Source organism: Phasianus colchicus, chromosome 36 (genome assembly GCF_987193195.1).
Source record: "Phasianus colchicus chromosome 36, bPhaCol1.hap1.1, whole genome shotgun sequence".
Classification (NCBI taxonomy): domain Eukaryota; kingdom Metazoa; phylum Chordata; class Aves; order Galliformes; family Phasianidae; genus Phasianus; species Phasianus colchicus.
In genome coordinates this window covers 1,082,615-1,105,197 of record NC_143471.1, presented here as the reverse complement: position 1 = coordinate 1,105,197, position 22,583 = coordinate 1,082,615, and the positions used below count along the sequence as shown (strand labels likewise).

General features: G+C 55.8%; 2 protein-coding genes and 1 pseudogene across 2 annotated transcripts; 2 read left to right on the top strand and 1 right to left on the bottom strand.

Moving 5' to 3' along the window:
• The first annotated feature begins 3,459 nt into the window (after window positions 1-3,459).
• Window positions 3,460-8,387, top strand: LOC116240202 (uncharacterized). The gene is made up of 8 exons (XM_031610542.2): window positions 3,460-4,011; window positions 4,558-4,626; window positions 4,718-4,777; window positions 5,313-5,384; window positions 5,753-5,845; window positions 6,148-6,255; window positions 6,829-6,976; window positions 7,234-8,387. The coding sequence occupies exons 1-8, from the start codon at window positions 3,699-3,701 to the stop codon at window positions 7,334-7,336; spliced, it is 966 nt and encodes a 321-aa protein (XP_031466402.2). The 5' UTR covers window positions 3,460-3,698; the 3' UTR covers window positions 7,337-8,387.
• A 2,819-nt stretch (window positions 8,388-11,206) lies between these two features.
• On the top strand, window positions 11,207-15,469 carry LOC149913568 (SUN domain-containing protein 2-like). The gene is made up of 10 exons (XM_090129314.1): window positions 11,207-11,515; window positions 11,671-11,732; window positions 11,890-11,951; window positions 12,403-12,428; window positions 12,691-12,826; window positions 13,134-13,218; window positions 13,771-13,883; window positions 14,288-14,455; window positions 14,818-14,904; window positions 15,334-15,469. The coding sequence occupies exons 1-10, from the start codon at window positions 11,340-11,342 to the stop codon at window positions 15,439-15,441; spliced, it is 1,023 nt and encodes a 340-aa protein (XP_089985440.1). The 5' UTR covers window positions 11,207-11,339; the 3' UTR covers window positions 15,442-15,469.
• A 4,129-nt stretch (window positions 15,470-19,598) lies between these two features.
• Window positions 19,599-21,050, bottom strand: LOC149913567 (endogenous retrovirus group V member 2 Env polyprotein-like; annotated as a pseudogene).
• Window positions 21,051-22,583: the final 1,533 nt, after the last annotated feature.

Here is a 22,583-nt window from a genome sequence, read left to right as displayed (position 1 = left end):
CTTCAGACCATCCTTGATGCTGGACGCCTGGCAGATGTGCTGGAGTGCAAACTGCCCTATGGTGTCCCATCGGGTCAGACAGGTGACGCACGCTTTAACTCCTGCGTGTGCCACAGCTGAAGCCCACCAACAATTTTGTTTACCTCTTCCTAAACTTCTTTCATTGTTACTTTAAATTTTATACATGAGTTTCATTTCTTTGTCTTCTCTTGTACAGAATATTGACTCTTCTGCATTCTTTTGGTAAGACTCTTCATCTGTGGCAAACAGCAGGTGTCCCATTCTCCCCATATCTTCAACAGTGATCATTTGAAAGGCTTTTTGCAATGAGAAGTGAGAGAGCATTTCTGTTTTTTTCCAAGCAGTTTTTTAATAGCTGAAGGATTATCCCAGAAAAGAATTGATGTAATTGACCCAGGACTAATGAAAGAAGGGCTTTGATGAAACAGGTTGATATTTACTATAGGCTGCCTACTGAAGCAATTTGCTGCATTAATTCTTTTTTTTTTTTTTCTTCAAATTCAAATTAATGCTGGCATAGTAGGTATTAATCGTCTCCATTAGGAGGAATGGGATTTGTCTCAGGGCAGCGGCACTGTGGCATTTCTAGAGACTTTTCCATCAGCTGATCAGCTTAATGAGGGTGTGAGCAGATTGCTAACTGCTGTGGTGGGCTTTCTGGGCTGGAGGCAGGAGGTTCAGGTCTGGCAGCATCAGCAGGTAGCTGGCAAGGAGGCACGGTTGGCTTCTGCACCAGATGTGATGGCGTTTCTGTCTTCTCTTCATTTTTCTTGCAGGCTCTTGTTCTCAGCAGCAGTTTCGCTGCCAAATGCCATCGTATTGCATCTCAGCTGTCTGTCGTGTGCCATACTGTGTTCTGGAGGCACGGAGAGGCTCTCTGCCCAATCCAAGCCTAAAGGCAGGGCAGTGGCACTGCCTGTGTGTGGGTGAAGGCACACGCTGGATGCTGTCGGCTGCTCTGTTCTGCTTCACTTTGTTTCCTGCTGCATCTGCATATGGCAAAACAGGCATGCTTTCTTGGCAAGAAATCTGTATGAAACTTGTGCAGCAGCTATTGCTAAACATAATTTGCATTACAGAATGAATCACAGAACAGCCACAGTTGGAAAGGACCGCAAGGATCATGAATCTCCAACCCCCCTGCCACACGCAGGGCCACCAACCTCCCCATTTAATGCTAGACCAGGCTGCCCAGGGCCCCATCCAACCTGGCCTTGAACACCTCCAGGGATGGACGGGGCATCCACAGCCTCTCTGGGCAGCTGTTCCAGCACCTCACCGCTCTCTCTGTAAAGAACTTCCCCCTGACATCCAACCTAAATCTCCCTTCCCTCAGCTTAAAACCATTTCCCCTTGTCCTGCTGTCACTCACCCTTTCAAAGAGTTGATTCCCCTCCTGTCTGTAGGCTCCCTTTAGGTACTGAAAGGCTGCAATGATTCACCCCGCAGCCTTCTTTTCTCCAGGCTGAACAAGCCCAGCTCCCTCAGCCTGTCTTTGCAGCCCCCTGATCATCTTTGTGGCTCCTCTGGACCCTCTCCAACAGCTCCCTGTCTTTCTTGTACTGGGGGCTCCAGACCTGGACGCAGTACTCCAGATGGGGCCTCACAAGAGCAGAGTAGAGGGGAACAATCACCTCTCTGTCCCTGCTGGCCACCCCTCTTTTGATGGAGCCCAGGATACCATTTGCCTTCCAAGCCACAAGGGCACACTGCTGGCTCATGTTAAGTTTTTCATCTATCCAGACCCCCAGATCCTTCTCCACAGGGCTGCTCTCAAGGACCGCTCCTTCCAGTCTGTAGGGATGCCTGGGATTCCTCCGGCCCAAGTGCAAAACTCTGCACTTTGCGGTGTTGAACCTCATCAGGTTCACCCAGCCCACCTTTCCAGCCTCTCGAGGTCCCTTGAATGGCATACCATAGCTGTAGCATCCTTGCCTGATGCTGCCCATCTAAGGCCACAAGTTGCAATAAGCCACCAATTACTGCCATAGAGCTGGGAGATGAAGGATGCACAGGCCACCTGCTGCTGCTTTTTGAGGTGAAGACAGAGACTCAGAATCAAACCCAAGTCCCAGTGCCTCTTGCTGGGTGACCCAGATGTGCTCTCAGTGCCTTGGCAGCACTGCAGGAATCGGGTGCTTGCGGGGTACGGGGTGGTTTTGTTGTGCCATTGTGTTGATGCCAAGTTTCTACTGGCTTTAAACGTCTGATGGCTGGCATTTGTTCTTACAAACACTGATAGAGAAATGAGGTCACTTAGTCCTACTAACAACAAATAAATAGAAAGTAAAGCCTGCAGAAAATGTCTGGAAAGTCTTTGAAGTAAAAGTAACTCTGAGCAGTTTTCTGTCTTCCTAAGGAAGCCTCCTGTAGCAAGCATGGAGAAGGCAGGGAACCAAAGAGAAGAAAGTGCAGATGAATTCTGAGTCACGGCAGAGCAGGAGTTACACTCCAGGTCAGGGCAGGTAGGAATTGACGCTTACTGAGGCTCTTATCTCACAGTGCTCTCAAAGTGCTGCACTTTCTTCGAAGCTCCAGCTCCTCCTCACTTCTGGCTGTAGAGCAAACGCTGCTTTGCATCCCTGGGGCTGAGTCAGGGAGCAGCGATGGCTGGATGCAGCAGGCTGAGCTGCAGGTGCGAGCTCGGTGTCTTCAGGCACACATAACATAGCTTTTAGTATTTGTCTTACTACACGTGGGTATTGCACTGCTGGGGTTTGCTGAAGCTCAGTGGGGTTTTGGATCTGACATCGCCTTCTCCTCGGGACAGTGGAACCACGAGGCAGGCACATTGCTGGGGGGTTATAAAGAGCACCGTGCTAGGGAAACAACGAGGCAGCATCAGGAGAACTGGAAGGATGATGAGAATGTGAGCGAATGCATTTTCTTTTCTTGTAAACGTATGACATATCAGACACTTACTAGAATATGCAATTAACCCCGAGTTCCTAAAATCGGCACGTGTTTCTCTCCTCCGAACACAGTTCCAAATGAACTATTAGTATAAGTTCAGAAATGTCCTTGGGATGTTTCATGTACACATAGAACACTAACAGGTGATTTTAGGTGCTGGTAGAGTTCCATATGAAAACTCAGGTTTAGTTATAAATGCCAGATTTCATCTTGGAAAGGACACTTCAAATAGGTGAAATATAGGCAGGCATCAATTCCCAGGTCAGCCCGTTAAGGGCATCCTGAAGTGGCACATTTTGACTGTCGTGACCTTCACACACCAAGGATTTGGGTAACACAGACATAATGTGATGTTCTCACATTCAGAAATTGGGATTATACACTGTGCTTACCAAAACCCTGATGTTCTCTCGCACTCCAAAGCTGTGCTAATGCCATGTCTTGGCCCAAATTGGCAGAGCAAAGCTGCAACTTTCAGATGTTCTGCTCTGTCAATTTACAAAAGGATCGGTGCTACAAATACAGCTCAGTTTGCCATCTGTGATAACAAATATAATGTCACTGAAGAACCGGCTTCTGTTTCGGCGTTAAGAGAGAAAACGAATCTCCTGATTCGCACGCGGCAGTAAGAACAGCACTGAAGTGATTTTCGTTCTGCTTTGACGGCGTCTCCGTGTCTTTCATGTCCCTGCCCAGCCGAGCCGTTCCAGCATTCCCCATTTCCGTGCCGTCCGTGTGACATCAGCGGTCTCCCGCCTCTCCGGATGCCTGCGAATCCTCCCCCAGCACGGCAGGCGCACGGCGAGCCCAGGGGGAAGCCGGCCGTGGTGGCGGAACAGCTGCGCGTCATGGGGACGCGGGGGCACAGCGCCTGGAGCCGTGAGCTCACAATGCTCAGCGTGCGCCCCAGGCGTTCTGCGCCGCCCAGCAGCACTCGCTGTGGCTGCAGCGGCGGTGGTGGCAGCATGGCACGAGTGTGGGGGGCCACGGCCCCCGCCCGCCTTGCTCTCCTCCTCCTCCTGACGGCCGCGTGTTTCCAAGAGACTTGTGCCGCTCCGTGGCGAGCGCCAGCAGCAGGTGGGTGGGCAGAGACGGGGCCAAACCGAGTGGCGGCGAGGGCGAGAGCTCCGGGCTCTTGTCCCCGTGTGCTGCCCTGGGGCTGCCTTCCGTGGGGTGTTGGGATGGGGGGGACGGGCAGCGGCGCGGGAGCCGGGCGAGGGCGTGAGGAAGCGATGCTGTGCGGGGCTGGCTCCAGCCGTGCCGGGCCGTGGCTCTGCTGCTGGCTGAGCGCGCTCTTCGCCCCGGGGTGTCCGAGGGGGAGCTCAGATGTGTGCTGGGAAAAGCGGGAGCGTTTCTGCTCCGGCTCCCCGTAGATGAATCCTGGCTCCCAGCAGAGACCGCCGGCCGGAGCCCAGATGGCTTCGGGTGTCTCTTCTCGGTGTGCTCTTCCACGCGGTCCCGGAGGGCTGTTGCACGTGGCCTGGAGTGCCGGGCTCCGGGTCACCCTGTAGCTTTGGCAGTCGGGGCCTGAGTCTGCCATCCATCAGCAGAGCCCTCCCCCATCGCTGAGGGAGGAGATCGCGGTGTGCCATGGGAACATCCCTCTTCTGTTCTTCGTTCTAGATGCTGCTGCTGCTCCTTATCCGGACGATGGGATGAAGGCTGCTTTTGTGCCTCAGGGGAAACCCAGAGGTAAGCTGTGAGCGTCTGCTTCTGTGAAGGCAGAAAAGTTAGTGCAGTGGAGGCTCTCCTCACCTGTGTCTGATCACATCTGTGCCTGCAGGTCCTCTTGGTGGATTTCCAAAGCAGAGTCCTGTTCGTGAGCCCGGGCTGGATGCCAGAGGTAAGTCACCAGCCTTCATCTCCTGATCTCTGCTCATATGTGGCTGTGGTAGTTCAGGAAGGGTTCAGCTTTTCTCTGCCCGGTGATTTCTACTCCACGAGAAGCCTGGGTGCCAGCCAAGTGCCCACGTCTCCAGCTTTGCAACTTCCCACCCAAGTCTGGCTGCCACGTCGCCAGCTGAGCCCCTTCCAGTCACTGCAGGTCCCTAAGGAAGAGAGAGATGATAGCACACCATGGGAATGTTTCTCATTACGGCTGTGCCTACAAGCAGTGTCTTGCCAGAGGCTGAGCATAATCTGCTCCATAAGCCTCTTATGGGGCTATCCCAAAGGAAAGGGCCTTTGGATCTTCCCTTCCCCTTCCTGCCCCTTCCTGTCTGCAGGCAGTTCTGCACACGGTTCCTTCGTGGACTGGCACGGTGCTGCTGCAGGCACCAGCAGCTATTTGCCAGATGCTGCTGTGAGCAATGCTGGCATTGCAGTCTAAACAAGGACCTGGCCACGTGTGACAGGAGCTGCTCTGTGTTTGTGTACAGGTGCGGGTGCAGTGGAATCGTCTCCAGCTTCCCAGCTGAGCTCCGGGACAGAAGCCCCAGCAACTCGTATTGGTATGCCGTGAGTTTTTGCTTCCTTTGAGAGATGCCAGCTCACAGCCCTGCTGTCAGCCAGGCACGTCTGCAGGTGTGAGTGAGTGAGAACACGCAGCTGCGTGCGCGTGCCCTGTCCTCACACGGTCCCCTGGCACCATCTGCTCTTCAGTGATGCTGCTGTGCAGTTGTGTAGATGGCAGTGTGTGGTGGGAAGTTCTCCTCAGAGAGCTTTGGGTGCAGAATTGCCTGCAGGGAAGGCTGTGCCAAATCCTCCTGTGCTGGAGCCCCGCAGGCATCCCAGGGTGGCTGTTGTCTTTATTGACTTCCCCGAAAAGACCGCTCGGTTCGAGGCTTTGTTTCTCTGAGATTTCATGCTTTCTGTTAAGGTCCTGGAGGATGGAAGGTGGCATGGGAAGATGGAAAATATTCCAAGAGACTGTCCCATTTACTAAGGACAATCCTGGAGAAGGCAGCACGGGGTGAGTGTGTTTCTGTCTGTTCCCGGAAAGACTTGGGAAGCTGAGTTTCTAGAAGTAGATGTGGAGAAACTGTAGCGTGCACAGCAGGAAAGGGCAGATGAGAGCCCTGCCGCGGTGATGGCCCTGTGTCTGAACTGGCTTGCAGCTTTTGGCTGCTCTCTTTGAGGGGAGGAATTGGGCATGGTCTTGCAACATGCCAGAATCACACCAGGTGCCCCGTGAACAAGAAGCTTGCCTGCAACCTGCTGGTCTCCCAGCAGGACGGGGCTTACTGTTTGTGCTCTCTTCCCTCCTTTCTAAAGAGGCAGATGGAGAGCCTGTGCACAGGGGTGCATTTCAGCAAGGCAGCCATCTCACACTGCCCGTCCAGCCAGGAGCGACAGAGGCCACGCACACAGCTGGTGCTGCAGGTAAAGCCCCTCGCAGAGCTCCTGGCCGTGCTTAGAGCTTGCTCCCCTCCCACTGCACCCAGTTCCCGGGCCCTTAGGAACTTTGCCCTTTTGGGTACAAGGCCACCGAACCACATTCAGCAGCAGATGAGGGGAGGAAATAGGACCCACCAACGTCCCTCCTGCCCAGAGTCCCTGCATTCCAGAGCTTGAGGCGCCTTCCTTGAGGCACCAGGCACAACAGCAGCCTGGAGCTGGATCCGTCCTGTGGCAGTTCTTGTCCATGTCACATATCACGGATTAACAGAATGACCCAGGTTGGCAAACCCGTGGCCCAGGAAGGTCTGGACCGTGGCAGAGCCAGAATGTAAACAAAGCTGAGAGGCCAACAAGAGGTTCCAGAGTGCCTTGCTGTGCAGCGCCTTTGGGAGTTCCCTTTGCTTCGCTGGAATCAGGGAAGCATTGCAGCCCGAGGGTTGTCACGTCTTCCTGGAGGCCAACAGAATGCAAGACAACGTTTTGTGGCCATGTCAGAGCTCTTGTGAGACTGCCAGTAGGGCACGAGACACAGCAGTGAGCACATTGTTCCTGCAGGTGCGGAAGGGGAGGGACGTGGAAATGGCAGAGAAGACCAAGTGTTACTGAAGTACTGCCTGGCACTGACTGCAGCTCTCGTGGTTTCCATGCTGGCAGCGATGATAGCGTGCTGTCTGCTTATCCGGCGATGGAGGCAGAGCAACCAGTGAGTTGTTGTTCCCCGCACTCCCATCCTGCCCAAGTCTTTACTGTAGGGCTTCTGAGAGCCAGGAGGCCCTTGTAGTTGCAGCAGCGTAGAGAGGCTGGTTAGTTGTTGGCTAAGATGGTCTGAGATGTTTGAATTGGCACGGCCGTTCCTGCAGCCCATTCTTAGTGCTGGCTGAGAGCTGAGGGCGGCTCTTTGCCATTGAGGAAGGAGAGCAGGGGCTCTCCTGTGCCCTCAGCACGTTCCTCTCTCCGCAGGCGCCTGGCTGCAGCTGATGGAGCCCAGCACGATGTCCACGGCCACAGCTTGCCCTCGGAGGGACGTCCTGCTTTCCTCAAGGGGCCTGGCAGATGGAGATGATGCCAACAACAATGACCACCTGCCCTCCGGCCGCGTGGCACCACCAGGGCGGCCCCCGCCAGGCCTGACAGCAGCCGGGCTCAGCTGCCCCCGCCACAGCCCACCAGCCCAGGCTCTGCAGCCCGGGGGCATCAACACCACCCCCCGTCCCCCGTCATCACCCTTTCGGGGGGTCAGGAGCGGCCCCTCAGAGTGTCACCTGGGGGCAGCTACTGCCCGGGGGAAGCTTGAGAGGCCTGGCAGCCCCCAGCAGCAGCTCTGCCTTCGCTCTCCCCTCCAGCATCCATCGGGGTGGAAGCCAGCCCAGCAGCTTGTAGTCTTGGGGACATTGTCCAGCAGCCAGCCAACCTCTGCCTGGGGGAAGCCAACTGGCCCAGCAGCCCCCAGTCCCCCCAGGAATCATCACCACCCTCCCACTCCCCTCCACCATCCTTCAGGGGTTGGGAGCGGTCCCTCCTGGCAGTCAGTTTGGGGGCATCATCCAACACCCAGTTTGGGGGCATTATCCAACACCCAGAATGCCAGGGAGAAGGATACCAGGCCCTGCAGCCCCCAAAAAAACACCACCTCTGCCCTCCCACTCCTCTCTGTCATCCATCAAGAGGTGGGAGTGGCACCCATGGGGGGGGGCATCATGCAACACCTGTAAAACCACTGCCTGGGGGAAGTATGACAGGCACAGCAGGCCCCTGAGCTCCCCTCTTCCCCCCGCCCCCCCCAGCATCACCTCTGCCCTCCCACTTCTCTCCACCATCAGTCAGGAGGTGGGAGCACCCCCGGCGTGTGGGTTTGGGGGCATCATCTGCAGGCCAGAGAACCACTGCTGGCATCAGCCGGGGCTTTCCAGGCTGTGCTGTGCCAATAAATAGAAAGTACCACCACAATTGTCCGCGCTGTACTGTTGTCATGTATGGGACATAAAGGGGGTCCAGTTGGGGAATATTGGGGGTCAAAATGGGGGAACGGACTCCCGAGGTCAGGAAGGAGGGCATGGGGGGTACAGGGGACTCTAGGGGTCAGAAAAGGGGGTCAGGATTGGGGGGGAGTAAGGGAAGACAGAAGGCCTGGGGTGGCAAAGTGAGGGGACTGGGGGACAGGAGGAGACTACGGATCAGAATGGGGGAGTTGGAGTGGGGGTTCTTGGGGGGATGGGGGAATTCTGGGTGTCAGAGGGGACAGGGGGGGGATGAATCTAGGGGACAAAATGGGAAGACACATGGAGGGGGCAAGAAAGGGGACACAGGGGATCAGAGTGGGGGACCGAGGAAGGAACAGGGGGTCGGGGGTCAGACAGGGCACCCTGGGGGTCAGAATGGGGAAGACACTGATGGAGGAAACAACTGAGGGGAGGGAGGGGTGGAAGAGGACTCCATAGATGAGAATGGGGGAATTGGAGGTGGGGGAGAGGGGGGAGAGTGTAACCCCGGGGGTCAGACTGAGGGACGCGGGGGGTTGTGGGCCACCCGTGGTGGGGGTGGGGGGGAAGGCAGTGAAATACCCTGGGATGGGGATGTGGGGGGGTGAGGCGGATGCATAGGGCCTGAAGCCTGAGTGGGGCTCGTGGGGCAGTAAGGTTGAAGGAGAAGAAGAGTGTGGGGGGAACGGAGAGCCCTCAGGGATCTGCTGGGGAGCTGGGGGAGCGACTGGGGGAGGGCAGAGCTCCGGGGATGGGATGCAACGGGCAGGCATCAGGATACTCCCCTCTATCCTCCTTCCCAGCTTATCTCTATGCAAGGACGAGCAGATGTCCAGAAACAATGACCGAGTGTTGAGTGAGCAGGTGTGAGAAGTTAAATAATCAGCAATCCATGCTGAGCTGGCAAAAATTCACGTTTGTCCAGCATCCGTGTGTTCAGCTGAGCGTCAGGAAGGTTGTGATCCTGAAGTACTCAGCCAATGAGGAACCAGGGGAGAAAGAGATAAGCAGTAGGGATAGTAGAGAGAATAACAGAGATAGGTAATAGGGCATAAAAGATGTAAGGCTGCTTTCTGTGCACGCTGCTGCTGGTGGGATCCTGCCGCTGCAATTGCGAATAAAGTCTGCTTTATCAAAGACACTGATAAGTGATTTGGATATTTCCAACAATATGAACATCGTAATCCTCAAAGGCAAAGGAGGCATTGATGCGGGGTGCTCTGTCCGGCATCAGGCATTAGCACATCAGTTTAAGAACCAACGTGTGAGTTTAGCAAAAGGAATCCATGAGCGACAGTTCCAAAACCTTCTGTTCCAGCCTTAGTGGGAGAACAGCCTCGTTCCTCCTCAATAACTTTGCACGGGTCACAAAGGAATACTTCTCCCTTCTGCCTCCATGATTGTGCCTCACGAGAAGCACCGCAGTCCCAGTAGAATACTTTTATCTTTTGCCTCAAAATGTGCAAGGACATTTTCCTCAGGTCCCACACACTGTTAGGAAAAAAGCTCACTATGGCCTCATCAGCCGCTCCGCTCGGCAGCCGGTAACGTCTGAGTGCAAAAACACAACGTGTGATGGAACTCCAAGTTAAGCTCTGCAAATTGCCACGGCGCTGCTGTGTGTGTGTGCAGGGATAGGATTAGGAAAGCCAAGGCACAGGTGGAGCTGAACTTGGTGAGGGATGTGAAAATGACAAGGGGTTCTGCAGGCACACAGGCAGGAGAGGAGAGCGTTCCCCCTCTGATAAGTGAGGACGGAGAACTGGCTTCCTCCGACATGGGAAAAGCTGAGGTGCGCAATAAGAGCTTTGCCTCACTCCTCACTGCTGGTCAGGCTCCTCCCCACGGCTGCCAGGACCCCGAAGCCCTCAGTGTGGGTGAGAGGAGCGGATTCCGTCCCGCTGTAACAGCGGAACAAGTCCAGAGCTTCTCATGGAACTGAAGGTCTGTAAGGCCGGGGGAGCGGATGATACCCATCCCAGGGTTCGGAAAGAGATGGCTGATGTGGTCGCCGAGCCACTCTCCATCATATCTGCAAAATCGTGGCTGTCCGCTGAAGTCCCCGGTGTCCCTCAGGGGTCGGTCCTGGGAGCGGTGCTCTTCAACAACTTCATCAGTGACAGACGATGGCATCGAGTGCATCCTCAGCAGGTTTGCGATGACACCAAGCTGAGCGGTGTGATTGAGATGGCAGGGGGAAGGGAAGCCATCCAGGGGGTCCCGGACAGGCTGGAGAAGTGGGCCCACGAAAACCTAACGAGGTTCAATAAGGCCGAGGGCAGCGTGCTGCATCGGGTCGGGGCAATGCCAGGTACTGGTACAGACTGGGGGAAGATCTGCTGGAGAGCAGCCCTGCAGAGAAGGACTCGGGGGTCCTGGTGGATGAGAAGCTGGCCGCGGGCCAGCAGCGTGTGCTTGCAGCCAACTGTGTGCTGGGCTGCATGAAAAAAGGGGGGGCCAGCAGGGAGAGGGAGGTGATTGTCCTCCTCTGCTCGGCTTGTTTAGCCTGGAGAAGAGAAGGCTCTGGGGAGACCCGACTGTGGCCTTCCCGTGCGTGAAGGGAGCGTATGAACAGGAGGGGGAACGGCTGTTTGTGAGCAGATGGTGATAGGACAAGGGGGAATGGGCTTAAACTGAGACAGCAGACTTAGGTTGGGTATTAGGAGGAAGTTTTTTACTTGGAGGGCGTGGAGGCACTGGGACAGCTTGCCCAAGGAGGCTGTGGATGCCCCATCCCTGCAGGCGTTCGAGGCCAGGCTGGATGTGGCTCTAGACAGCCTGCTCTGCTGGTTGGCGACCTGCACACAGCAGGGGGTTGGGGCTGGATGAGCATCGTAGTCCTTTTCAACACCAGGCATTCCATGAGTCTGTGACTTTCACAGCCAGGAGCACTCAGCCTGTCCGTGCCCAGGACGGGAGCAGCTGTGCAACAGCACAGACATCCTCACCGCGGCTCCTCTCTGCGCTCGGAGGTGTTTCTGGCAATTTCACCCCGGGCTGGGCTCACAGCCATGGGCTCTGTGCCTCCTGGGCACGCCCTGGGAGGGCCTAGAAGGCGTCCCTCGGCCTCGGCAGCTGTCAGCTATTATGACATCAGAACCCGCCGTCCTACTCAGCCACGCCGCAGAGCTGTGCAGCAGTGCAGTCCCGCCAGGATTGCAGAGCAGGCGAGTGGGAAGAGGTGCTCGTGTCCTGGGAGGAGAGCGAGCTGTTCCCTGTGTCTGCTGGAGTGAAGGTGCCAAAATGCCAGCCCAGCTGGGCAGGTGGGTGCGGCAGGGCCCAGAATGCAGGGAGGGGAAGCCAGGAGCAGCGCGTGCTGCCGGGCTTTCTGCAGCCAGGTGGCCTCAAATCCCCTGCCGTGGGCACAGCCCTGCTCCCGCTCTGGGCCGTGATAACCGCTGTCTGATCTCTCCCTTAGGCAAGGCGTCGCCCAAGAGAGGGGAAGGAGGAGCCCCGTCCTGCTTCTAGCAGTGCTTTCTGGTGAGCGTTCCCCACCCAAAGCCACCCCAGCAGAGCTGGGGAGCGGGACTGTCCCGCACGGCGTGTCCCCGCTGGGTCTGGAGGATGAAAACGGGGCTGCGGGGCTCACAGCGCTCTGAGCAAACTAACGGCCTGTCCCGACTGATGTCCCCCACAGCTGGAGCCTTCCTCTGGATATTGGCAGCTTGGAGAAGAGACGTCCCGCAGGTCAGTGCCGCGGTGTGCGGCGGAGGCCAAAGCTCTGCCCTTCTGCCTCTGCAGGGACGGGAGTTTGGCCACGGGCTCCTCACTGCTGAGGCGGAGGGCGGACCTTGAGCCGGGCTGGGGTCGCCTTGGCAGCAGAGTGGGCTTCGGTCTGGAAGCACCTTCCCGGTGCCCAGCTCGGAGCTTGGGCTGAAGGCGGCAGCGCGTGGGAAGAATGGGCCTTTGGCCCATCCCTGGCACTGGGGAGTCTGGAGGGGCTGGGAAAGCAAACGGAGAAGCAGCAGATGCTCTGCAGCACGGGGAGGGCTTAAGAGCCCGACTTTGGGCAGCGCTGCCCTGCAAACCGCTGGGAAGCAGCAGGAAATTCTGCCAGCGGTTCCCTGGGAAGCTCCTTCGGAAGCCCTGGCCGTGCTCCGTGCGCTTCCTGCCATCAAATGCCTTTCTCTTCCAGGTGGCTTCAGCAGAGGCTGTGCGTGAGCTCCCGTCCCTGGGGTAAGAACACTTCCTTGCCCCGCACCTTGTCTGTAGCGTGGCCTCAGCTGGCTGCGCGCTCTTGGCACGCCTTCGCCTCGTGTCCAGGGCTCCAGCTTTTGCCATCCGTACGGGGGAAGGCAGCCCTGGGCAAAGCGAAGGAATGAAAGGGGCTGGGGGATAAGGAAGGGCACAAAGCCCCAGGACCCTTCACCTCATGGCAATGGAGCTTTGAGCTGCGGGCTGAGCAGTGCCGAACAAGACTCTTTGCCTTTGCCTTCAGGAGCTCACCGGTTTGGCTGGAGGGGAAGAGGCGGGAGCTGAACGTGAAAACTCAGCTGTCGGCCGGGAAAGACCTGATTCTCCAGTCAGTGCTTGACGTCCTCCAAGAGAACGGGATCAATGGATTGAAGAGAGAGGTAAAGGTGCTGCTCCCTCCTGTTTGCTCTCAGCCCTTGCCAGAGACAGCTCTGTGCTCTGGCTGCCCAGGCTGTTCTGGAGATGGCATGAGGCTGGCAGCAGGGGGGTCAGGCAGTGCCAAAGCTCCATCTTTGTTGTGGCTCTGGAGTCCCGTGGCTCATCAAGGCACACTTTGTGGAAGGTCTTGCCGGATTTCTGGAAAGACATGGAGCCCTCCCCTAGCTCTTGGATAGGACTCCCTGCTCACACCGATCTCCTCCTGCATCTGTGCTCACTGCTGTCTCTCCATTCCCTATTTGTTGCCAGGAAATTCTGCGGCTGACACAGCACGCCATTGAGAAAGTCATGGAAAACGGCGTCTGGATGCCCAACTGGGCTCTGGAAACCATGGGTATGTAGACAGACGGACAGCTTCACTGCCCTCAGCTTTGCGTCTGGCACTCCCCAACACCTGCCAAGCTCTGCTTTCTGTCAGAGTTATCTCATAGAGTTTCAGAGTGGCTGAGGTCTGAGGGGACCTTACAGAGCATCCCAGTCCAACTGCCTGCCGTTGACAGGGCTGCCACCCTTTCCATCAGGTGCTCAGGGCCCCATCCCACCTGGTCTCCATCGCCTCCAGGAATGGGGCTTCCATCCATGGCTTCTGTGGGTAGCACATTGCAGGGCCTCTCCGCCCACTGCCGGTCAAGAATTTCCTCCTGACATCCCATCTGAATCTCCCCTCTCTGAGAATTTAAAAAGCCTTCACCTGTGCTCCTAGGGCTGAGCGGCTCCTTTCCCCAGGTGCACAATCAGTGGCTCAGGCTGGGACTCAACAGTTCCCAGACACAGCGGGAGGGATTTTGCACCGCAGAGCCCCACCCAGAGCTTCGGGGAATGAGCATTCACTCCTTCAGCTCATCTCTGGGCTGCCCCAGTGCACGTCTTCCCATCTTTATTTCAGGTGCCACTGTTGATGCAGAGAGGACATCCAAGAGCTTTGGTGGGAAAGGCTGGAAGAACCGCTGGCTTTCTCCACTCTTTTCCGCCGCCAAGCCTCCCGAGACGCTCTTGAAGGTATGGCAGGAGAAATGGTGGCTGTGTGTTCACTGCCTTGCCTTCTGGCTGCAGGAGCAAGCGCGCAGCAATTTCCTTGGCCCAGCTGCACTGCTCAGCCCACACTCTTCCCCACATTACTGGCACCAGCGCTACGGCCGATGGGTGATGGATGGGTTATAGATAGGTGATGGGCCGACAGATGCTGGGAGGGCTGCCCTGTGGCTCTGGGCGAGCAGGGAAAGGCGGTTGACTCCAGAGCTGTTGTCCAAACCTTTGCACATTCCCCTACCGTCCCTTGACTAGCATTGCATTACGAGGAGAACAGCAGCCCACAGAGAAGGCAAGCTCTGTGCTCCTTGCCCAACAGCCAGCTCTGGCGGCTCTTTGCCTCAGCGCTGAGAGACGCGTCTTTCTCATTTCAGCCCGATATTTCTCCTGGCAACTGCTGGGCTTTCCAAGGATCTCGGGGCCACGTGGTCATCCGGCTGCCGGAGAAAATCTGGCCCACAGCTTTCACCATCTGGCACATCTCCAAGGCGGTCTCTCCCTCCGGGGAAGTCAGCAGTGCCCCCAGAGAGTTTGCTGTCTTGGTAAGTCTCTGCCTGCTGCTTCTTCTGGAGGGCCCTGGGGAAAAGCTTTGGCATAGAGCCCCAGAAGACCCCATAGCGGTGGCAGCTCCCAGAGAGCTGTGGTGGGCTGCTGCAGAGCGCGGCATCCTGCCCAAGGGACGGAGACCCTCGGGGTGGTTACACATCTCTGGAGGCCTCTGCTGCTCTTCGTGGCCGAGCAGCTAGGAGCTATTGCTCCACGTCCCCCGACTTAGCTTCACCCTCCTTTGTGCTCCAATCCTGCCAGAACCGAGGAGGGGGGAAGGGCTCCCACCTTTGGCCTCGACGGGTTCCTTTTCACACTGCCTGCCTAAATGTGACGGAAATCATCTCTTGCCTTTCAGGGACTGGATGAGGATGAAAGTGAAACTCTCCTGGGGTTATTCGTTTATGACGTGGACGGAGACATCGCCCAGACCTTCCACGTGCAGGTACGGCAAGCGCGTGCGCCAGGCTGCCAGGCAGGAAGGCCGGGCTGCCTGCAAGTCCTGGCAAGAAAGGGTTTGCCTGATCAGCCAGGCTCTGCTCTGTTCTCCAACGCGGCTGACTCCTACGGGGAAGACAGACGAGGCAGCCCAGCAATTTGGAAGCAATTATTCTTTCTGCTAGGGCAGAGAGAGCAGCACGGGAAGGCGCTGTGGGAGGGAAACTGTCTCCCTGTGGGTGTGGAGCGGCGATTGCTGGTGGGAGGGAGCAGTGCAGCTGCCTTCCTCCATCAGCAGTGCCATTCTGGCATCCCCCGGCAGCCCAGGGAGCGGAGCAGAGCAAGCCAGAGTTGGGCAGCTGGCAAAGGGAGCTGTGCGGATGCGCCGTGGCTCTTCCCATGTGCGTCACGAAGCCTCTCCTCTTTGTGTTGGCAGGAGGAGCCCCGCAAAGCCTTCGGCCGTGTCAAATTGGAGGTGCGGAGCAACTGGGGAAACGCAGAACACACCTGTGTGTACCAAGTGGAAATTCATGGAAATTTGTAAAAGACAGCAGAGATTTCTTAAAAGGCAATAATCACGACCACTGCCCAGCGGCCGCATGGCACCACCAGGGCGGCCCCTGCCAGGCCTGACAGCAGCCGGGCTCTGCTGCCCCCGCCGCGGCCCCCACAGCCCACCAGCCCAGGCTCTGCAGAGCGGGGGCATCAACACCAACCCCCGTCCCCCAGCACCATCCATCCTTCAGGGGTCGGGAGCGGTCCCTCCAGGTTGTCAGTTTGGGGGCATTATCCAACACCCAGTTTGGGGGCATTATCCAACACCCAGAAAACCACCCAGAATGCCAGGGAGAAGGATACCAGGCCCTGCAGCCCCCAGCAAAGCACCACCTCTGCCCTCCCACTCCTCTCTGTCATCCATCAAGAGGTGGGAGCGGCACCCATGGGGGGGGCACCATGCAACACCTGTAAAACCACTGCCTGGGGGAAGTAGGACAGGCACAGCAGGCCCCTGAGCTCCCCTCTTCCCCCTGCCCCCCCCAGCATCACCTCTGCCCTCCCACTTCTCTCCACCATCAGTCAGGAGGTGGGAGCACCCCCGGCGTGTGGGTTTGGGGGCATCATCTGCCAGCCAGAGAACTATGGCTGACATCAACCGGGGCTTTCCAGGCTGTGCTGTGCCAATAAATAGAAAGTACCCCCACAATTGTCCGCGCTGTACTGTTGTCATGTCATTACCTGACCCCAACATCCTATCCCCATCCCGTACCCCATATCCATATCTATCCCAAATCCGTATCCGCACATCCATCCCATGTCCATTCCATATACTTACCCCAATGCATTCTCATCCCAGTCCCATCCCATATCTATATCCCATCCCCAATCCATCCCATGTTCTTCCCATATTGATCCCATCTCCATCCTAAACTCATCCCGTATCCATCCCATATCCACATCCTCACACCCCAATCCTAAATTTCACATCCCAATCCCACATCCAACATGCCAATTCCAATTCCAAACCTCATTCCCAATCCCACATCCCAACCCCATCTCCCACCTGTCAATCCCAATCCCATATCCCACCCCCTATAGCAATAGGGCACACCCTTTGGCCCTGTGGTTGTGTGGGGAAAAGAGGTGAACAGACTCTCTACGAGGCAGGAAGGACATCTGGGGGCAAAGGGAGGAGTGGGACAGGAGAGCCAGGAGTTGTGAGGGGCTTCTATGGGACACAAAAGGTGTCCGACTGGGGGGGACTAGAAGTCAAAATGGGGGAAAGGACTCCAGGGGTAAGGAAGGAGCACACAGGGGGTACAGGGGTCAGAAAAAGGGGGAGAAGGGAGGACAGGGGACCTTGGCAGTCAAATACAGCGGCCCCCGCCGAGCGGAAGCCCCGAGCACCGCAGAGATGCCGCGGGGCCGAGGCAGAGCAGCACGCGGCCCCCCAGCACCTTAAGCCCGGCCCACCTGAAGGCAGTGACACTCAGAGACACCCAATATCGTCCAGTGAAGGTGACACCCAACCACAGTGACACCAGCGACCCCATGTCACACCCACACCAGACCCCACGTGTCCCCGACTGTCCCCAGACCCCCTCCCTGTACCTCTCCTCGTCACCTCTTCAATGAGGATGGCACCGCGCTGCAGTTGTGCCACCATGGCAGGGGGGACAGCGTGGGACGGTCATGGACAGCCAGGGTGACAGCATCACCCGGCTCCAGGAGCTGCAGAGCGCTGATGGGGCTCTCGAGGTAGACGGGTTGGTACGGCCCCAGGTTCCATGGTTACAGTGACAGTGAGAACTTCGGGGACGGGCGGTTGTCCCAGTGTCACCCTGAGGCCCTGGGGGGAGATGTTTCCGTGGGGCTTTGCACGGGGATTTGGTGAGAACCATCCATTTCTGAAAGGAAGTGCGGAAAAAAATACAACTAAATTGACACAGTACTGATTTTAAGGGAAGCAGACATTTTTGGGGGCGATCCCACGGAGACAAAGCAGAGCGAGAACGTGTCGCTATGTGAGGTTGTCCTCAAAATCCCCATTGGAGACCTCTGCCGGACTCCAGGAACCCCTGGGGACACACTGGTCTCCCAGAGACCCCTCTGGGACATCTCCAACCCTTCTGGATGACTCCAGGACCTTCCTGGACACCACAAGACAACTCTGAAACATCTCCAGACCCTTCCAGAAGACAACAGGACCCTTTGAACCCACCTGAGAACTCCCTAGACCCTACAGGACCATTCTGGAACATCCCCAGACCCTTCTGGATGACTCCAGGACCACTCAGACCCACATGAGAACTCCCTGGACCCTACCAGACTCTACTGGGACATCCCAGTGGCTCCTCAGAGCTCCTGGACACATCCTGGGAGCTTCCTGATCCTTCAATGGACCTCCAGGACCATCCTGGGGACCCCCTGGACAACTCCAAGACCCCTCCAAGACATCTCCAGACCCTTCTGTATGAATCCAAAGACCCCCAGCACCCACCGGGGGACCCCCTGCGCACCCCCAGACCCTTCTAGGACATCTCCAGATTCTTCTGCACGACTCCAGGAGTGGATAGGAGAGGCTGTGGGAGGAAAACAGGGGTTACTGAGGCTTCCATGCTGTGTAAAGGGAGTCTGGGGACAGACCTTAGGGGGACACTGGGCAGGGGGAAAGAGGGGAATGAGGTCTCAGTGGTGTTGAAAGAGAGTCTGGGGGGAACTGAGTGGCTTGTGTGGGGGAAAGAGGTGAACAGAGTCTCTACGAGGCAGAAAGGACATCTGAGGGCAGACGGAGTAGTGGAAGAGGAGAGCCAGGAGTTGTGAGGGGCTTCTATGGGACACAAAAGGTGTCCGACTGGGGGGGGCTAGAAGTCAAAATGGGGGAACGGACTCCAGGGGTCAGGGAAGAGCGCACGGGGGGGTACAGGGGTCAGAAAAAGGGGTGAGGAGGTGGGGGGAAAAGGGAGGACAGGGGACCTTGGCAGTCAAATACAGGGGACTGGGGCGTGGTTGGAGACTCTAGGGATCAGAATGGGGGAAATGGAGTGGGGGTACCTGGGGGGAGGAGAGGGGATTCTATGGGTCAGACAGAGGGGACTGGGAAAGGGGGGGGAATCTAGGGAACAGAATGAGTAGGGGGGGGAGGGACACTGGGGATCAGAATGGGGAGGGACGAGGGATTGAGCGGGGGGGTCGGGGACAGTCAAGGGGACCTTGGGGGTCAGAATGGGGACGGCACGGAGAGAGGGGTGGAAGAGGACTATAGCGATCAGAATGGGGGAACTGGAGGGGAGGGGGGAACGGGGAGAGGGTGTAACCCCGGCAGTGACACAGAGGGACTGGGGGGGTGGGCGATCAGCAGCGGGGGGAGGGGCGGAGGGCAGTGAAATACACGGGCTGGGGGAGGCGGGGAGACACAGGGCAGCGGCCCCCGCCGAGCGGAAGCCCCGAGCACCGCAGAGACGCCGCGGGGCCGAGGCAGAGCAGCACGCGGCCCCCCAGCACCTTAAGCCCGGCCCGCTGCCCCCCGATCACCCACCTGTAGGAGCCGAGGCGGCGCTCGGAGCCCCGAGGTGCCCCGCGGCGCCGGAGCGGTGCGGGACCCGGCACGACTTCCGCGTGGCCGGCTGCTCGGGTCGCAGCGTGATGACGTCACTCGGCCGGGCCGGGGCCGGGGCCGGGGCCGGGGGCGGCGCCGCAGCAACAACCGCGGAGCGGCGCGGGCGCGCTCAGGCGCCGTCGGCATGGAGACGCCGTCACGCATGCGCCGTCGCCGCGGGGACGGCTGCACGCGCCGCTCGGAGGCAGGGCGCGGGGGGCGAGGAAGACGGGAGGGGGGGAACGGAGAGCCCTCGGGGATCTCCTGGGGAGGTGGGGAGGGGTCGGGCAGATCAGGATCAGGATCAGGCTGAGGTGCTCAGCGCCTTCTTTGCCTGCAGGCTTTGCTGGTTGTTCCCTGGGCACGCAGCCCCTCGTGCTGCTGGGTAGGGATGGGGAGCAGAATAGGCCCTGCAGGTCATTATCACGCGGCCGTGGCACGGCTTACTTGACTCGCTTTTCTCTTCCTTCTGGAGATGTCCTTGGCTCTCAGCGGTGCTTTCTCGTGCCGTTGGTGTTGCTCCACAGCTGCTGCTCTGAGCAGTCGTTCTTGTGCTCGCACAGGGTCGGGCCCGGTCAGCACGGGTTCCTGAAGGCAGGTCCTGTCTGGCGAAGCTGATTTCGTTCTCTGACAAGGTTGACTCGCGGAATCAGACTCCACAAGCCGAAGTGAGATTATGAAGCAGGTACGTTTTAATCAGTGCTGCGCGGGCACGGGGTGCAAGGGGGATATTTCCACCTATCTTGCCCAATGTAAGGAAGAAGCTTGGTACAGATACAGGCCGAAGGAATAGACCATCAGTGGAATTCGCATCCATATTCATGACATTCCTGACTTATCGCCATGAGCAGTGGGGGTCTCCTTTGATGGTGAGAAGACCCATTGTCTCTGACAGAAGTAATCCGATCCTGACCCATTCCTTGTGTAATGTTGCAACAGTTTCCAGATGTCCTCTTCTTATCTGACCACACATCCTGCTTAGCTACATTCCTAAACAAGAGTTAATCCTTATCTTGTCCTCTCTTTACTCAATTCCCCCCTTTTTCTTGAACCTAGCAAATTCTTTTGCTAAATTGCTCCATTCGGGAAAAGGGAAGTTTTGAAATAACTCCCGCTTTCCACTCTCTGCCTTAGCTTGTGCTTTTTCCATTCCTCATAACTATCCCCAGAAGTTTTACATATCCATAATGCACATCTCATTGCAACACACATAAACAGAGCAAGATGATTATAATAATACAAGCCACAGAGAGTTGCTTTAGCCACGCAAAGTTAGGTAACCAGCTGGTAAGCTTTTCCCACAATTCTGTGAATCCTAATGAGCTATCATCCCTCGTTACCTGATGAAGTAATTTAGTGTGCTCCCATATTGCCTGTAGATCAGTCTCTATCCCTTGAGTCTTATCTACATAAGCACAACAACTCTGATTAATTATCACACGAACCCCTCCCTCTTTGGCTGTTAGGAGATCCAATGCCATTCTATTTTGTAATACAACCTTACTAAGCATTGAAATCTCAACTTGTAATGCTTTGACTGCATCAGCAGTAGCGTTCTCTATTACCTTTAGAGTGGCTGAAATATTAACAATTGCTTTCTCCAGCTCACTTACTCCAAGAGATGGGATGAGCCATCTCACAAAGCTGTGGAAACCAGTGGGTTTTTCCACCAAAGGATTTAGTACTCTTCTCACCCGTCTCCAGGATGTTCTCAAGAGTCCCCGTGGTATTTCCTTATGCACCGTGGTCTGAGGTACCAAGTATCCTGCAGAGCATGTTCCAATGCAATTGGGAGGCAGTGCTTTTCGTGCCTGCCCATCCCCACATAACCACCAGTATCCATAAGGTAATCTGCATGGATTAGACGTACCCTCTTGTTGGGTAAAAGACGTTCCCGTTCTCACAATCCCAAGTACATTCTTATCTGTAGGCCAAGATGAATTTTCACTTGTGCTAGGATCGCACCCTATGCCCTGCTTCCACCTTGTAGTTTCGTTGAGTCCTGATACTGTTCTCGAATTCCCATACTCCCAGCTACATCCTATACCTGTTAAATTTCACCACCCGACTTTCACACTAATTTTCCCTATCCACAAAGATAGATTTAGAGGAATTAATAATCAACAGATCAAACTTGGGGCCCTTTTGTAATTTATCCTCTATTCCATACTTACATTCCCCATGTTGCACCCAATTTGGAATTGTCCAATTAAGCGCTACTACCCCATAGACTGGCACCCCCCCTGCTCTGGGGAGGGCCGTACATATCCAACAATTTGTTAGGTTAAAATTTTGGGCCACTGCCCGAGTAGCTACTACCTTCCCAGGCTAAAGCAAATCTTATGAGGTTAATTACAATGCACAGTTTATCCATTTTTCTTAATTGTTAGCCGGAGGGGTCCTTTCTCCTCGCAGTCCACTGTGGTCAGACCGTCTTCTTCAGGCGCTTCCTCAGGCATGCCATGCCTTGTTCTCTGGTTTGATCTCGTGCAGGATCTTCTTGCAACGTGTAAGACAAAATATACATATATACACCTATGTACAGAGCCCACATACCAAACAATTACTGATACAAGTACACTTTGCAATGATGTTTTCCACCAGAGATATATAAGCATTTACATCAAATGCTGCACTTAATCAAATTAACATTTCTAACAATTATAAGAGCCCACATTACTGTCTCTGGATTCACAATTTTAAGGGTCCAGCTGACTTCAGTTCCCATTGTATTTGAGGGATCAAGCCGTCAAGGCCTTGGGCTCTAGTTCCTAGAACCAGTTTCTCTATTTCCTGACGCTAGTCTTGTAGACTTACCACATGCTCGGTATTTCACTCCCTACCTGGGTAGAGATCCTGTTTGTACAACATAAGGCCTTTTGTACCGTATTTTGAAAGACTTAACCCCTCTTTGGCTCTAGGTTTCCTAAGGAGAGCCAAAGGCAACAACTGTGGGCAGGGTAGTCCAGCTTCCTGGCCCAGTTTTACAACCTGCGATTTAATTCCAATTTATTCCCAATGCTTACTGACCTATTGGACAATCTCTGCAGTAAAGTGAGTTCCCTGGTTGAAGGTATTGTTGCAGGACATCCAAACCTTGGTATAATCTCCTGCAGCAATACCTTGGTTATTTCTTTGGCTTTATTGGTCCTGCAAGGGAATGCTTCTGGCCATCCTGAAAAGGGTATTTCTTAGAACCAGCATATACCGAAACCCTCCTTTTTCCTGGCAGTTCTGAAAAAAATCAATTTTCAATTGTTGTCCTAAAAGATTCTCTTTCCCAACAAGCCCCACTTGCACCCTGTTCCTGGTACTAGGATTGTACAGTTACTTTCTGATGTCTGTACCCCCATATGTTTTATTATGTTCCCTTAGAACCGATTTCTATAAAATAATAAAGGGCACAGCAATGTGTCCATCTGGGTATGCACCCACCTGTCAGCTTGCTCTCTTCCCTTCTAAATCATTAATTAGATTCCTATCCTCTCTACAATATCTTATAGGTTCTGATTAAGGTTCAGATATTTTAAGTTTACTGTCTGGAATTAAAGCCAGTTCACCAATTTCTTTTCCTTCAGCTGCCTGTTCTG

Coding starts and splice junctions, on each gene's coding strand:
- LOC116240202 (XM_031610542.2), top strand. CDS start 3,699: ATGCCTGCGAATCCTCCCCCAGCACGGCAGGCGCACGGCGAGCCCAGG. Junction 4,012..4,557: donor GTGGCGAGCGCCAGCAGCAG/GTGGGTGGGCAG, acceptor TCTTCGTTCTAG/ATGCTGCTGCTGCTCCTTAT. Junction 4,627..4,717: donor GCCTCAGGGGAAACCCAGAG/GTAAGCTGTGAG, acceptor CTGTGCCTGCAG/GTCCTCTTGGTGGATTTCCA.
- LOC149913568 (XM_090129314.1), top strand. CDS start 11,340: ATGACATCAGAACCCGCCGTCCTACTCAGCCACGCCGCAGAGCTGTGC. Junction 11,516..11,670: donor ATGCCAGCCCAGCTGGGCAG/GTGGGTGCGGCA, acceptor TCTCTCCCTTAG/GCAAGGCGTCGCCCAAGAGA. Junction 13,884..14,287: donor CTCCCGAGACGCTCTTGAAG/GTATGGCAGGAG, acceptor TTCTCATTTCAG/CCCGATATTTCTCCTGGCAA.